At 39.6% G+C, this 15,857-nt stretch overlaps 1 protein-coding gene across 1 annotated transcript in view; it reads right to left on the reverse strand.

Moving 5' to 3' along the window:
- SLC23A1 (solute carrier family 23 member 1) overlaps positions 1 to 15,443 on the reverse strand; it is a 95,258-nt gene extending 79,815 nt beyond the window's left edge. Inside the window, exons 1-3 of the mRNA XM_063445291.1 lie at positions 15,365 to 15,443; positions 14,467 to 14,610; positions 225 to 382 (exon numbers count right to left, since the gene is read on the reverse strand). Coding sequence (XP_063301361.1) covers positions 225 to 382; positions 14,467 to 14,610; positions 15,365 to 15,397 — 335 coding nt within the window. The 5' untranslated portion in view covers positions 15,398 to 15,443. The remainder of the gene's footprint in view (positions 1 to 224; positions 383 to 14,466; positions 14,611 to 15,364) is intronic.
- Between the last annotated feature and the right edge of the window lie 414 nt (positions 15,444 to 15,857).

A 15,857-nucleotide genomic window follows, 5' to 3' on the forward strand; every position in this document is an offset into this window, starting at 1 on the left:
CACTTGTTCAGCTGTGTTTCACAATTCTAGAAAGGTTCTAAGGCAGTAAAATGATCACTGCTCTAATTAGATATAGTGTATCCTACTTTATACGCATTTGTTAACATAGGCATTTGTTAAAGTTCTGTACTGGATGTGTTTCAACGCATCCAGTTGATTTATCATTGTTCAAGTGCATGTTTAGACAATTATTCCTTGTTCAAAAGAACACTATATAAACATACCTTATGCCTATTGTCGTTTGGATAAATGTAGTGATTCCTACACAAGTGAATATTGTCCCTATTAATTGGCTCACAGTATGCTGATCTTTTCCAACACATAGTGCGTTTGCAAGTAGAAAAGGTATAGCAATGGTTCCACTGAAGCAAGTGAGGTAGTGCTGTATAGATAGAAAAATATGACATAAAATGATTTATTAATTATTTTAAAACAAATATTAATTTGCCCTTCCCTTTTGTTACATTGTTAGTAGAGGGGCATGCTGATCTCTGGAGGTCCAGTGTGCTGGGAATCTGGTCTACCCCAACACCGGGTGCAGAACATGGGTAACTGTCTCTCGAGCTTTCCTGTGATAATCCGTGGCAACGCTACTTGCGGTCTGCAGCCTACAGAAGTTGAGGCCCAAGGTACCAGACTGCCTCCTCAGCATTACAGAGGGGCAGACTAAGTATGTCACATAATTCTGCAAGCTGTTTTGCTTTGGAGCTCTGGATTTTTCATATTTACCTTGACCACCTTGGAATAATAACTCATTGTAATGCACTGTTTATCCATTTATCACTGAGCTCCACAGCAACAAAAAATTTTCACAGTACTATGTGCTGTGTACCAGCTTATCACAGAAGTCCAACAAAAAATGTGCAGTGTATGAATATGTCACAGAGCTCCACAACTATAAACTCCCAGTAATGTGTCTATTAGTGTATCACAGAGATCCCCAACTATAAAACATAGAGTAATGTGACATTTGTGCTGGCTTTTTTTTTGGCTGTGTGTTATGGGTATTAAATTCAAATAAAAATTAGCATGTATGCCCATGTGTAAATGCATACAGTTACAGGCAGAGCAGACAGTGACAAACACACACAGGTATAGGCAGACAGTCATACATGCACCCACATACACACACAGTTACAGATTGTCACACACACAGTTACAGGCAGACAGTGAAAAACACACACAGACACAAGCAGACAGTCACATACATAAAACCACACATCAAGGGAGCATGCTCCCTTGATAAAGGCAATCCTGCTGAAACGTTAGGAGCTATTTTGACTTTCTCCCTCTTTTCACTACTTCTGACAATTTTGTTCCCTTCATTTTTTTGATACGTATTTTTATGTTGGGAAGCTTGATCATTGTGACTCTATACTGCTAATAGCATTATTGTACTTTTTTTGGTTGTTTTCCATGAATACATGTGATTATTGTATACCTTGTATGCTTTTTTGCATTAAGCACTGTTTTGACATTTTTGCTAATGTTGTTTGGTATACACTTGAGATACCTACTGTACTGGACCCAACTAATAAAGTAATTTTTTTTATCTCTATGGTTGTGCTCCTCATTTAGTATTATCTATAGATTATTTAGGTCCTTGGGGGAAAAGGACCTTTGAGTGAGCACATGGTTTGGATATTTTGTTTCTACTGATATATGTTATTCAATTAGTGTGCCTACCTTCTCAATTATATTGCAGACAGTGAAACACACACACACACACAGATAGACAGTCATATACATACAACCACACATACAGTCACACACAGTTACAGGCAGACACACACACAGTTACAGACTGTTGCACACACACACACACACACACACACAGTTACTGTCAGGCCTTAAGCCTCCCGATGTCTCCTCATACTTCCGTGTTTGACGGAGCTTAGCCACACCCCCATTGCCGCGGTCTGCTATTTAATGCGACCGCACCAGCTGATAGACGCTGGATTATTGAAACGCGTACCGCGCCAAACTCACCGGCTCACATACCTCGCTGAGACGACCACTCGCTACTAGACCGGACTGGAGGAATATTCAAGTCCCCATCATCTCTCCTCATCACAGACAGCTACCAGCACTCTCGGCAACCATTCACTGAAGCAACCGCCTCTGAGGAGAGCTGGGGACACAATCCCTCTACTTCTAGAAGTTAAGTAACTTACAGTCTCTGAGTTAAGAGCTAACAATGCTAAAGATTTATTTCAACTTACTAAAGTCTGCTATCAAGTTCTCCAGCAAGCCTGCTACAGCTTTCCTCAAATCAAGTATTATTCAAGTTCAGCTGTATCTGTCTTGCTACAGATAATCTTATTTCTTCATACTAAAGTCTGCTATCAAGTTGTCCAGCAATCCTGCTACAGCTTTCCTCAAATCAAGTATTATTCAAGTTCAGCTGTACCTGTCTTGCTACAGATAATCTTATTTCTTCATACTAAAGTCTGCTATCAAGTTGTCCAGCAATCCTGCTACAGCTTTCCTCAAATCAAGTATTATTCAAGTTCAGCTGTACCTGTCTTGCTACAGATAATCTTATTTCTTCATACTAAAGTCTGCTGTTAAGTTGTTCAGCAAGCCTGCTACAGCATCCCTCAAAACAAGTACTATTTAAGTTTTGCTGCACCATTCTTGCTACTGATAATTCCAATATATTTAATCTCTTATAATTTGAACTGTTAACAAGAATAACGGACTCTAATGAATTCTGAACCTTGTCAATGCTAAATGAAACAAACCGTTTATTATTTAAAGAAACAGTAACTGTAATTCTGGAACTGAAGTCTCAGTTCCATCTAAGTGTCTTAATAAAAGATCAAAGTCCTAAGAAATCTGCAGTTGTGTTCCACATCATTTACTGTGAACGTGACAGAATAATCCAGCCTTTGTAATGGAACCAGCAGATTTCGATTCTAAAGTATTTTTGCTGAATCAACGAGTCGATTCACTTAACCAAGGTGTGCAAGACCTGCAGGTTACAAATGAAAGAATTCTCACTTATGTCAGAGACTTACAAACGCATTCTCCTCATACTGTTCTGCACTCAACTAGCGATCCTGCTGTATGTAACCCTGAAAAATTTTATGGTGATCGTTCCAAATATAGGGAGTTTTTTAATTCCTGCAAATTATTGATTGCTTTAAAACCTAGATCTTATCCCACAGAAAGATCTAAGGTTTTTTCAGTTCTCATTTCTGAGAGGTGAACCTATGTCCTGGGCCCATTCCTTTTTGGACAATGATGACCCCATCTTAGATTCACTGGAGGGATTCTTTAAAGCCATGTCTCTTCTCTATGAAGATCCATACAAACAAAATACTGCTGAATTAACAATTAGAACCTTGCTGCAAAAACATAGACCCGTTGAAGATTATATCGCTGAGTTTAAAAGATGGGCAGTAGAAACGCAATGGAATGACATCGCATTGCGCAACCAATTTCGAATCGGCTTATCTGAAGCTGTAAAGGATGAACTATCTAGAATAGAACTCCCTACTACTTTGAATGCTCTGATTCATCTATCGATCAGCATTGACAGAAGGCTTAGAGAAACAAAGGCCGAAAAGGCTCTCTCAACTTCAACTGGGAAAAAATAATTTCATCCTCCAAAGCCTTCTGACAACTCATCCTTGCCAACCGAACCTATGGAAATAGGGGTAATAAGAAGTCCCCTCACTCCTGAAGAGAAAAATCGAAGACGTATATTAAACCTCTGCATGTATTGTGCCTCTCAAGTTCATTTGGTCTCTGATTGCCCTTTATTGAAACGGATAAAGGGCAGTAGGCAGACTCATGCCTCTTCCATCCTAAGTGCACTCCCCTCTACAGCAAATACTCAAATGTCCCCTATCATTCTCATATTACAGTGGGACAATAAAAGAATTATGACTAAGGCTGTCATCGATTCCGGTGCAAATGGAGTGTTCATCGACTCAGCCTTTTTTAACAAAGAATAAAATTCCTTGTATTCGTAAAAGAACTTCTGTTCCTGTTAGAGTGATTGACGGGTCCCTCATCTCATCGGGACCAATACTTCATGAAACCATCCCTCTAAAAGTAACCACCAATCATACTCATACTGAAAATCTTATATTTGATGTTATCCCATCACCGTTTTTTCCTATTATATTAGGGATCAACTGGTTAAGGAACCACAACCCTCAAATCTCTTGGTCCCCCTTTTCTCTTACCTTTAACTCCGATTATTGCAAGGAAACATGCTTGCAACATATTCCAATCCTTCAGCCTACTAAAGAACCAGCTATAACCTCTTGTTATTCGGACACCGAACTGGAACCTCCTCCTCATACAGTCGTTGGGACTTTATCTTCCCTTCTCGACGACATAAAAGGACTCAGTAAAGATACTCTTAATATTCCTACATCAGTTAAACTATCGAAGAAAGACGGTCTCTACTATTTCAAGGACCGAATTTATGTACCTCCTGCTTTCAGAAATCAAGTGCTCAATTTTATTCATGATTCTATCCTAGCAGATCATCCAGGTATAAAAAAGACCCTTGAATTGTCCAAGAGATATTATTGGTGGCCTCATCAAGATAAAACTGTTAAATCACATGTTAAAACCTGTTCAATCTGCCAAGGATCCAAACAAGGACCTCAGTACCTAAGTAGTCAATTATTGAACCTACCGATTCTCGGAAAACCTTGGCAATCCATTTCTATGCACTTTTTGGTGGATCTTCCCCCTTCTCAACAGCATACCACCATTCTAGTGGTAGTGGACCGCTTCACTAAAATGTCCCATTTGATCCCTTTAAAGATGTTACCCTCATCCTCTGAACTTTCAAAATTATTTCTTGACATATTTGTAAAACTTCATGGATTGCCTGACGAAATCATTTCAGACCGAGGGACTCAGTTTACCTCCAAATTCTGGAACGCATTATGTGCTTCTCTTCATATCCAACGTAAACTGACATCCGCATATCATCCCCGAACTGATGGACAAACTGAAGGAGTCAACCAATGCTTAGAGCAATATCTACGATGTTATTGTTCTCACTTACAAAATGATTGGATTACCTGGTTGCCCATGGCAGAATTCGTATACAACAACTCCTATCATACTAATAGCAAGATGACTCCATTTTTCTCCAACTATGGATTTCATCCCTCCTTGTTTCCTGCTCAAACAAATCTTTCGTCTAATTCTTCTGTTTCGAATCAAATCTCTCATATGTCATCCTTATTCAAATTTTTACATGAACTTTTGGAATTTGCATCATCCACTCAAAGAAAAAATTTTGATATTAAAGAAAACTCTTCCCCCGATTACGGGATTGGGGATCTTGTCTGGCTTTCCTCAAAGGACATTTTCATAAATTGGCCATCTAAGAAGTTAAGTTCCCTTTTTCATGGTCCATTTCCAATTAAGTCAATAATCAACTGTAATGTTGTTGAATTGAAGCTTCCATCTACTTTGAAAATTCATCCTGTTTTCCATGTATCCTTACTTAAAACTCATCATCCTCCTTTCCATGGAGCTGTAACTACTTCTCCTGATCCTGTTTTAGTCCAGGGTGAAGAAGAATACAAGATTCAGAAAATTCTTGATTCAAGGGTTCATCGTGGCTCTTTACAATACCTCATTAGATGGAAGGGATATGGAATTGATGAAGATAGTTGGGAAAACTCCTCTGGTATCCATGCTGATAAATTGATTTCTGCTTTTCGTAGACGCTACCCTTCTAAACCATGTTGAGATAGCACCCTGAGGTTGCTCATTAAGGTGGGGGTACTGTCAGGTCTTAAACCTCCCGATGTCTCCTCATACTTCCGGGTTTGACGGAGCTTAGCCACACCCCCATTGCCGCGGTCTGCTATTTAATGCGACCGCACCAGCTGATAGACGCTGGATTATTGAAACGCGTACCGCACCAAACTCACCGGCTCACATACCTCGCTGAGACGACCACTCGCTACTAGACCGGACTGGAGGAATATTCAAGTCCCCATCATCTCTCCTCATCACAGACAGCTACCAGCACTCTCGGCAACCATAGAAACATAGAAACATAGAATGTGACGGCAGATAAGAACCATTCGGCCCATCTAGTCTGCCCAGTTTTCTAAATACTTTCATTAGTCCCTGGCATTATCTTATAGTTAGGATAGCCTTATGCCTATCCCACGCATGCTTAAACTCCTTTACTGTGTTAACCTCTACCACTTCAGCTGGAAGGCTATTCCATGCATCCACTACCCTCTCAGTAAAGTAATACTTCCTGATATTATTTTTAAACCTTTGTCCTTCTAATTTTAGACTATGTCCTCTGGTTGTGGTAGTTTTTCTTCTTTTAAATATAGTCTCCTCTTTTACTGTGTTGATTCCCTTTATGTATTTAAATGTTTCTATCATATCCCCCCTGTCTCGTCTTTCCACCAAGCTATACATGTTAAGATCCTTTAACCTTTCCTGGTAAGTTTTATCCTGCAATCCATGAACCAGTTTAGTAGCCCTTCTTTGAACTCTCTCTAAGGTATCAATATCCTTCTGAAGATATGGTCTCCAGTACTGTGTACAGTACTCCAAGTGAGGTCTCACCAGTGTTCTGTACAATGGCATGAGCACTTCCCTCTTTCTACTGCTAATACCTCTCCCTATACAACCAAGCATTCTGCTAGCTTTTCCTGCTGCTCTATTACATTGTCTGCCTACCTTTAAGTCCTCAGAAATAATCACCCCTAAATCCCTTTCCTCAGATGTTGAGGTTAGGACTCTATCAAATATTCTGTACTCTGCCCTTGGGTTTTTACGTCCAAGATGCATTATCTTGCACTTATCCACATTAAATGTCAGTTGCCACAACTCTGACCATTTTTCTAGTTTACCTAAATCATTTGCCATTTGGCTTATCCCTCCTGGAACATCAACCCTGTTACATATCTTAGTATCATCCGCAAAAAGACACACCTTACCATCAAGACCTTCTGCAATATCACTAATAAAAATATTAAAGAGAATGGGTCCAAGTACAGATCCCTGAGGTACCCCACTGGTGACCAGCCCAAGCTTCGAACATACTCCATTGACTACAACCCTCTGTTGCCTGTCACTCAGCCACTGCCTTACCCATTCAACAATATTGGAATCCAAACTCAAAGATTGCAGTTTATTGATAAGCCTTCTATGTGCAACAGTGTCAAAAGCCTTACTGAAATCTAGGTAAGCAATGTCTACTGCACCACCCTGATCTATAATTTTAGTTACCCAATCAAAAAAATCAATAAGATTAGTTTAGCATGATCTCCCTGAAGTAAACCCATGTTGTCTCTGATCTTGAAATCCATGTGTTTTTAGATGTTCAACAATCCTATCCTTTAACATGGTTTCCATCACTTTCCCCACTACTGAAGTAAGGCTTACTGGCCTATAGTTGCCCGACTCCTCCCTATTACCTTTCTTGTGAATGGGCACAACATTCGCTAACTTCCAATCTTCTGGGACTACTCCTGTTAACAATGATTGGTTAAATAAATCTGTTAATGGTTTTGCTAGTACACCACTAAGCTCTTTTAATAGCTTTGGGTGTATTCCATCAGGTCCCATTGACTTATTTGTCTTTACTTTTGACAGTTGAAATAGAACCTCTTCCTCTGTAAACTCACGTGTAATAAATGACTCATTTATCCTTTTTTTTAACAGAGGTCCCTTTCCTTCATTTTCAGCTGTAAATACCAAACAAAAATATTCATTGAGGCAGTCAGCTAGACCTTTATCCTCATCTACATACCTTCCTTCTTTTGTTTTTAATCTAACTAATCCTTGTTTTACTTTTCTTTTCTCATTTATGTATCTAAAAAAAGTTTTGTCCCCCTTTTTTACTGACTGTGCTATTTTCTCTTCTGTGTGTGATTTGGAAGCTCTTATAACTTGCTTAGCCTCTTTCTGCCTAATCTTATAGGTCATTCTGTCTTCCTCACTCTGGGTTTTTTTTATAATTACTAAATGCTAACTTTTTGTTTTTTACTATTTTGGCCACATCTGCGGAGTACCACAGTGGTTTCTTGAATTTTTTGCTTTTACTGACAAGCCTAATGCAATTTTCTGTTGCCTTCAGTAGTGCAGCTTTTAAATAATCCCATTTATTTTGGACTCCATTTAAATTGCTCCAGTCTGATAATGACTCCTTTACACATATTCTAATTTTAGAAAAGTCTGTTTTTCTAAAGTCTAAAACTTTTGTTTTTGTGTGGTGTGACTCAGTCACTGTTCTTATATTAAACCACACTGACTGATGATCACTGGATCCTAAACTTTCACCTACAGTAATATCTGATACCAAATCTCCATTTGTTAACACTAAATCTAGTATGTCCTCTTTACGAGTTGGCTCCTCAACGACTTGTTTTAGAGACAATCCCAGTAGGGAGTTTAGAATTTGTGTGCTTCTGGCACAAGTAGCTATTTTTGTTTTCCAATTCACATCAGGAAGATTAAAGTCACCCATGGTGATAACTTCACCCTTCATTGTCATTTTAGCTATTTCTTCAACTAGTAGATTATCTAACTCTTCAATTTGTCCTGGGGGCCTATAAATCACACCTACACGAACTACTGTGTGATTACCAAATTCTAACGTAACCCAAATGGACTCTATGTTCGTCTCACTAACCTTTATTAGGCTAGATTTTATGCTATCCTTCACATACAGGGCCACCCCTCCCCCTTTCTTGCCTTCCCTGTCTTTTCTATATAAAGAGTGCCCTGGTATTGCTATGTCCCAGTCATTTTTTTCATTATACCATGTCTCAGTAACAGCGACTAAATCTACACTATCAGTTGCCATTATTGCCACAAGTTCATGGATCTTATTCCCTAAACTGCGAGCATTTGTAGACATGACTCTAAGCTTATCATTTTTTAACACACTTGCTACAGGCACCTTCTGTCCTTGTTTTGGGGGACAATTGGATTGATGTTTTATCACCCTTTTGCCCCCCCCTCCTAGTTTAAATACATCTTAGCAAAACCTCTGAACTGCTCACTGAGAACATTTGTTCCCTTTTGAGAAAGATGCAAACCATCTTTTTTGTACAGTTTATTTCCGTTCCAAACAGAGCTACCATGAGCAATAAAGCCAAATCCTTGCTCCCGACACCATTCACCAAGCCACAAGTTAAAGTCCCTAATACGCATCCGCCTGTCATTCTGAGTGTTATGCACAGGCAGAACTTCAGAGAATGACAGTGTGGAAGCAACCTGCCGTATATCATTGGCAAAAACACTAAAAACTTCCTTAACCTCTGAAACCTCATTGCAAGCCAAGTCATTTGTCCCTAAATGGACAAGTACATCCAATTCCCCTTCCTGCTTTGCTTGCTTAACAATATTACAGATACGTCTCCTGTCTCTGTGAGCAGTAGCTCCGGGAAGACACCTCACAAGACCACCATTGTCCATCTCCACACCTCTTATGATGGAATCCCCCAACAACTGCTTTCTATTAGGCCTCATCATAGTCTTCAAGCCTCTCTGCACAACACCACTGGCCTCAATGCCTCTCTCCACAACAGCACTAGCCTCAGTGCCTCTCTCCACAACACCTCTAGCCTCAGTGCCTCTCTCCACAACACCTCTAGCCTCAGTGCCTCTCTCCACAACACCTCTAGCCTCAGTGCCTCTCTCCACAACACCTCTAGCCTCAGTGCCTCTCTCCACAACACCTCTAGCCTCAGTGCCTCTCTCCACAACACCTCTAGCCTCAGTGCCTCTCTCCACAACACCTCTAGCCTCAGTGCCTCTCTGCACAACACCTCTAGCCTCAGTGCCTCTCTGCACAACACCACTAGCCTCAGTGCCTCTCTGCACAACACCACTAGCCTCAGTGCCTCTCTGCACAACACCACTAGCCTCAGTGCCTCTCTGCACAACACCACTAGCCTCAGTGCCTCTCTGCACAACACCACTAGCCTCAGTGCCTCTCTGCACAACACCACTAGCCTCAGTGCCTCTCTGCACAACACCACTAGCCTCAGTGCCTCTCTGCACAACACCACTAGCCTCAGTGCCTCTCTGCACAACACCACTAGCCTCAGTGCCTCTCTGCACAACACCACTAGCCTCAGTGCCTCTCTGCACAACACCACTAGCCTCAGTGCCTCTCTGCACAACACCACTAGCCTCAGTGCCTCTCTGCACAACACCACTAGCCTCAGTGCCTCTCTGCACAACACCACTAGCCTCAGTGCCTCTCTGCACAACACCACTAGCCTCAGTGCCTCTCTGCACAACACCACTAGCCTCAGTGCCTCTCTGCACAACACTACTAGCCTCAGTGCCTCTCTGCACAACACCACTAGCCTCAGTGCCTGTCTCCATGACACCATTACACTCTGAAAGTGCAGAAAATGAATTATGTAGAACAACAGACTGTGCAATATGCCTTTTATCCACAACTCTAAGTCTACCAGATCCTACAGTAATCCATCTGCCATTCCTAGTATGTCTCTGTGGCAGTGGCTTTGCAGCAGTTCCAGCCTGAGTTTGTTTACCAGATAATTTACAAATCTCAGACTTCAAAAATACAATCTCCTGCCGCAAGATAGAGAACTGTCTACAGATTAGACAGCAACTAAACCTCCAAAAAGTGGAACGCGAAACAAATGCATAGCAACTATTACACTGAACTAAGTCTGCCATTCCAATGAGATCAATTATTTATATCAAACGAATCTTAACTTTTTATTTATCCTCCTGAATACTTCAGATTACCTCCAGTTTATCTCCAGAATATCTCCAACCACGGACACTTAGAAGCAACACTCTCCAGAATATCTCCAACCACGGACACTTAGAAGCAACACTCTCCAGAATATCTCCAACCACGGACACTTAGAAGCAACACTCTCCAGAATATCTCCAACCACGGACACTTAGAAGCAACACTCTCCAGAATATCTCCAACCACAGACACTTAGAAGCAACACTTAGAAGAAGCAACCAAGCTCTATTAGCCAAGCTAATTACAACAGCCCTTATATACTCCTAAAATCACCTCCCACTAGGAATGTTTAACACCTGGGTAGGCCTCTGCTTATTAGCAAACAATAGCTAATTTACACAGCAATCAATAGCAAGTAGCTACCTAATCCAATCAAATGCCTTATAATTACCAACAGGAAATCAAACCTTGTGCAATCAGTAACCTTTTCCTACAGATGAATCTTACCTGTAACAGTAAAAAAGAAAACTCTTAGCACAACTCTTAGGCAGTTGAAGCTTCTGTAAAACTCTCCAGAATATCTCCAACCACAGACACTTAGAAGCAACACTTAGAAGAAGCAACCAAGCTCTATTAGCCAAGCTAATGACAACAGCACTTATATACTCCTAAAATCACCTCCCACTAGGAATGTTTAACACCTGGGTAGGCCTCTGCTTATTAGCAAACAATAGCTAATTTACACAGCAATCAATAGCAAGTAGCTACCTAATCCAATCAAATGCCTTATAATTACCAACAGGAAATCAAACCTTGTGCAATCAGTAACCTTTTCCTACAGATGAATCTTACCTGTAACAGTAAAAAAGAAAACTCTTAGCACAACTCTTAGGCAGTTGAAGCTTCTGTAAAACTCTCCAGAATATCTCCAACCACAGACACTTAGAAGCAACACTTAGAAGAAGCAACCAAGCTCTATTAGCCAAGCTAATGACAACAGCCCTTATATACTCCTAAAATCACCTCCCACTAGGAATGTTTAACACCTGGGTAGGCCTCTGCTTATTAGCAAACAATAGCTAATTTACACAGCAATCAATAGCAAGTAGCTACCTAATCCAATCAAATGCCTTATAATTACCAACAGGAAATCAAACCTTGTGCAATCAGTAACCTTTTCCTACAGATGAATCTTACCTGTAACAGTAAAAAAGAAAACTCTTAGCACAACTCTTAGGCAGTTGAAGCTTCTGTAAAACTCTCCAGAATATCTCCAACCACAGACACTTAGAAGCAACACTTAGAAGAAGCAACCAAGCTCCATTCACTGAAGCAACCGCCTCTGAGGAGAGCTGGGGACACAATCCCTCTACTTCTAGAAGTTAAGTAACTTACAGTCTCTGAGTTAAGAGCTAACAATGCTAAAGATTTATTTCAACTTACTAAAGTCTGCTATCAAGTTCTCCAGCAAGCCTGCTACAGCTTTCCTCAAATCAAGTATTATTCAAGTTCAGCTGTACCTGTCTTGCTACAGATAATCTTATTTCTTCATACTAAAGTCTGCTATTAAGTTGTTCGGCAATCCTGCTACAGCTTTCCTCAAATCAAGTATTATTCAAGTTCAGCTGTACCTGTCTTGCTACAGATAATCTTATTTCTTCATACTAAAGTCTGCTATTAAGTTGTTCAGCAATCCTGCTACAGCTTTCCTCAAATCAAGTATTATTCAAGTTCAGCTGTATCTGTCTTGCTACAGATAATCTTATTTCTTCATACTAAAGTCTGCTATCAAGTTGTCCAGCAATCCTGCTACAGCTTTCCTCAAATCAAGTATTATTCAAGTTCAGCTGTACCTGTCTTGCTACAGATAATCTTATTTCTTCATACTAAAGTCTGCTGTTAAGTTGTTCAGCAAGCCTGCTACAGCATCCCTCAAAACAAGTACTATTTAAGTTTTGCTGCACCATTCTTGCTACTGATAATTCCAATATATTTAATCTCTTATAATTTGAACTGTTAACAAGAATAACAGACTCTAATGAATTCTGAACCTTGTCAATGCTAAATGAAACAAACCGTTTATTATTTAAAGAAACAGTAACTGTAATTCTGGAACTGAAGTCTCAGTTCCATCTAAGTGTCTTAATAAAAGATCAAAGTCCTAAGAAATCTGCAGTTGTGTTCCACATCATTTACTGTGAACGTGACAGTTACAGACTGTCACACGCACAGTTACAGGCAGACAGATACACACACAAAGACAGCCACATACATACAGCCACACATACAGTCAGGCACACACAAACACACACACACACACACACACACACACACAGATAAAGACAGTTACAGGCAGACAGATATGCACACAGTTACAAACTGTTTTCTACACAGTTACAGGCACACACAGTAGCAAACAGACAGACATACAGTAACAGGCAAACAGACATATACACAGGTATAGGCAGACAGTCACACACACACACACACACACACACACTTACATGCAAACAGTCACACACAATTAGATAATGTATCACACACAGTTACAGGCAGACAGTCAGACACACACACACAGTAGCAGACATACAGACACACACACAGTCGCAGGCAGACAGTCGCACACAGTTACAGACTGTGACACACACAGTTACAGACAGAAAGACAGACAGACAGACACACACACAGTTACAAGCAGGTAGTCACGCCAACAGTTACAGGCAGAAAGTCACACACACACACACACACATACACACACAGTTACAAGCAATCAGACAGATACGCACACAGTTACAAACTGTTTCACACACAGTTACAGGCACACACACACACAGTTGCATTCAGACAGACACACACAGTCACAGGCAAACAGACACAGGTACAGACAGACAGTCTTTCACACACACACACACACACACACACATGCAGTTACAGGCAGACAGTCACACACAGATACAGACTGTATCACACACAGTTACAGACAGACAGTCAGACACACACAAACAGTAGCAAGCAGACAGACACACACAGTCATGGGCGTAGGAAAAATTAGTTATAGGCAGAAAAACACACAAAGTTACAGACTGTATCACACACAAGTACAGGCAGACAGTCAGACACGCACACACAGTAGCAGGCAGACAGACACATACAATCACAGGCAGACAGTCACACATACAAACTCACAGACAGTTACAGGCAGTCACACACATACACACAGTTACAAACTGACAGTCAAACACAGTTACAGACTGTGACACACAGTTACAGGCAGACACACAAACACACACACACAGTTGCAAGCAGTCACACACACACACACACACACACACACACACACACACACACACACACACACAGTTACACGCAGACAGTCAGACTACTTTGCCTGCTGTATTTTTCTTACAAATGATATTCTCAGACTCAAGGAGGAGCTTAAGTCAGCTCCATTTCCTGTGCCAGAGAAAGTTTTCCCACAGTGCCAACCCTCTTCCTTGACACAGGAAATGGAGCTGACTTAAGCTCCTCTTTGTGTCACAGAATATCAGGCGTAGGAAAAATACATTATACAAAGTAGACTCTACTTTGCCTTATGGTTTAAAGAAAACTAGATCAGATATGAAGAAAAGAAGAACATATTCTGAGAGAAGAAGAGAAGAGGAAATAATGTATTATTATAATATAATAACTTTTTCATAATTTTCAATTTAATGTTAGAGATTTATGTCTGTATTTTTTTTGTTCATCTAACATAAATAATATATATATATTACCTGTAACCCAAGAAAAATGCAAAGATACCATGGTGGAGTATCTTCAATCTTATATAATATGTCAGTTTTCTCATTCTTCATATCCATTGTTTCTACATTGTGGGGATCTTCATTCTGTAGTACACTTAAATATGGATCTTCATTCTGTATGGCATGAATAATTGCATATATTATATGTAATACATATATTAATTATATAGGTACATGTTATAATAACCATTATGAAAAACTAATTGTGTTGATAATCTAGTACAGCATTTCCCAATTAACACAAGAGGGGTTCCACCAAAATGTCTAAAAACAAAATAGCCGCAGTAAGGGAGCAGTGGGCAGTTATCTCCCTATATTGAAAGCAACAAGCAAAATCACAAGGTCCCTACAGCAATCAGTAATAATGCTCTAAAAAACTGAGCATCAATGATCCCCCAGAGGAAATTTAAACATGCTTAATGCAGTTGAACAAAGTTCAGATACTTAATGAAGCACTGCCAACAGATATTCTGGGACTTGGGACTCCAGTGAAAAAATAAAATAAAATTAATTTGACAACCACATTTCAGCCATTTATATTATTATTATTATTATTATTATTATTATTATTATATTATTATTATATTATATTTATATTATATTATTATATTGCATTGCCGCAGCCTGCAATGATCAAACTGTATTTTATGGCTTTATAATAAATAGTTACTGCCATTGTTTCACCGGAGCCCTTAACAATGGAGTTTGTGGCAACTACTTCTATATACAAAACTTTGCTAAATTTTTTACTAGTAAAACAATAAAATTTTAGAGTCATTTTCTGTTAGCATCACTCTGACAAATAAAATAATTGAATGCAATTTTCAATGTGATTGTGATTTAAGTTGCAATAGATAAAATTGTTTACCTGCCATTTATTTTCTTCTGAAACCGTTTTCATATTGAGACAACTGGGTAAAATGACAGATCCAGCTGTGGGAAGAAATACACACTCTGAATTTAGTTCAAAATATTTGGTTACTGATTACACAAGCACTGATGCATTTTAGATAATGCATTAACCACTTTAAATATATGTTGATCTCATGAAATAACCTGGTAAATATTTAATTTTAAATAATAATGCATACTAAGTCAATGTAGAAATGGTTGTACAAGGAAATGGAAAATGTGCTAAATAAATATAATTTTATGCAATTACCTACTTCAAACCAAGTATGTGTCAGGGAGATTGTGTAATAGTCTAATATGGACAAGTCTGCCTTCTATATGATAAATGTATATAATAAATGGGAATAAGCAGCAGACACGTATGTTTGCAAGTTAACTAGTAGACTGCAAGGTCCTCAATTAAAAAATTACCTTGCTGACTTGAATGGCTTCCCAGTCATGTTGCTCAA

The sequence above is a fragment of the Pelobates fuscus genome, chromosome 3 (assembly GCF_036172605.1).
Source record: "Pelobates fuscus isolate aPelFus1 chromosome 3, aPelFus1.pri, whole genome shotgun sequence".
NCBI lineage: Eukaryota > Metazoa > Chordata > Amphibia > Anura > Pelobatidae > Pelobates > Pelobates fuscus.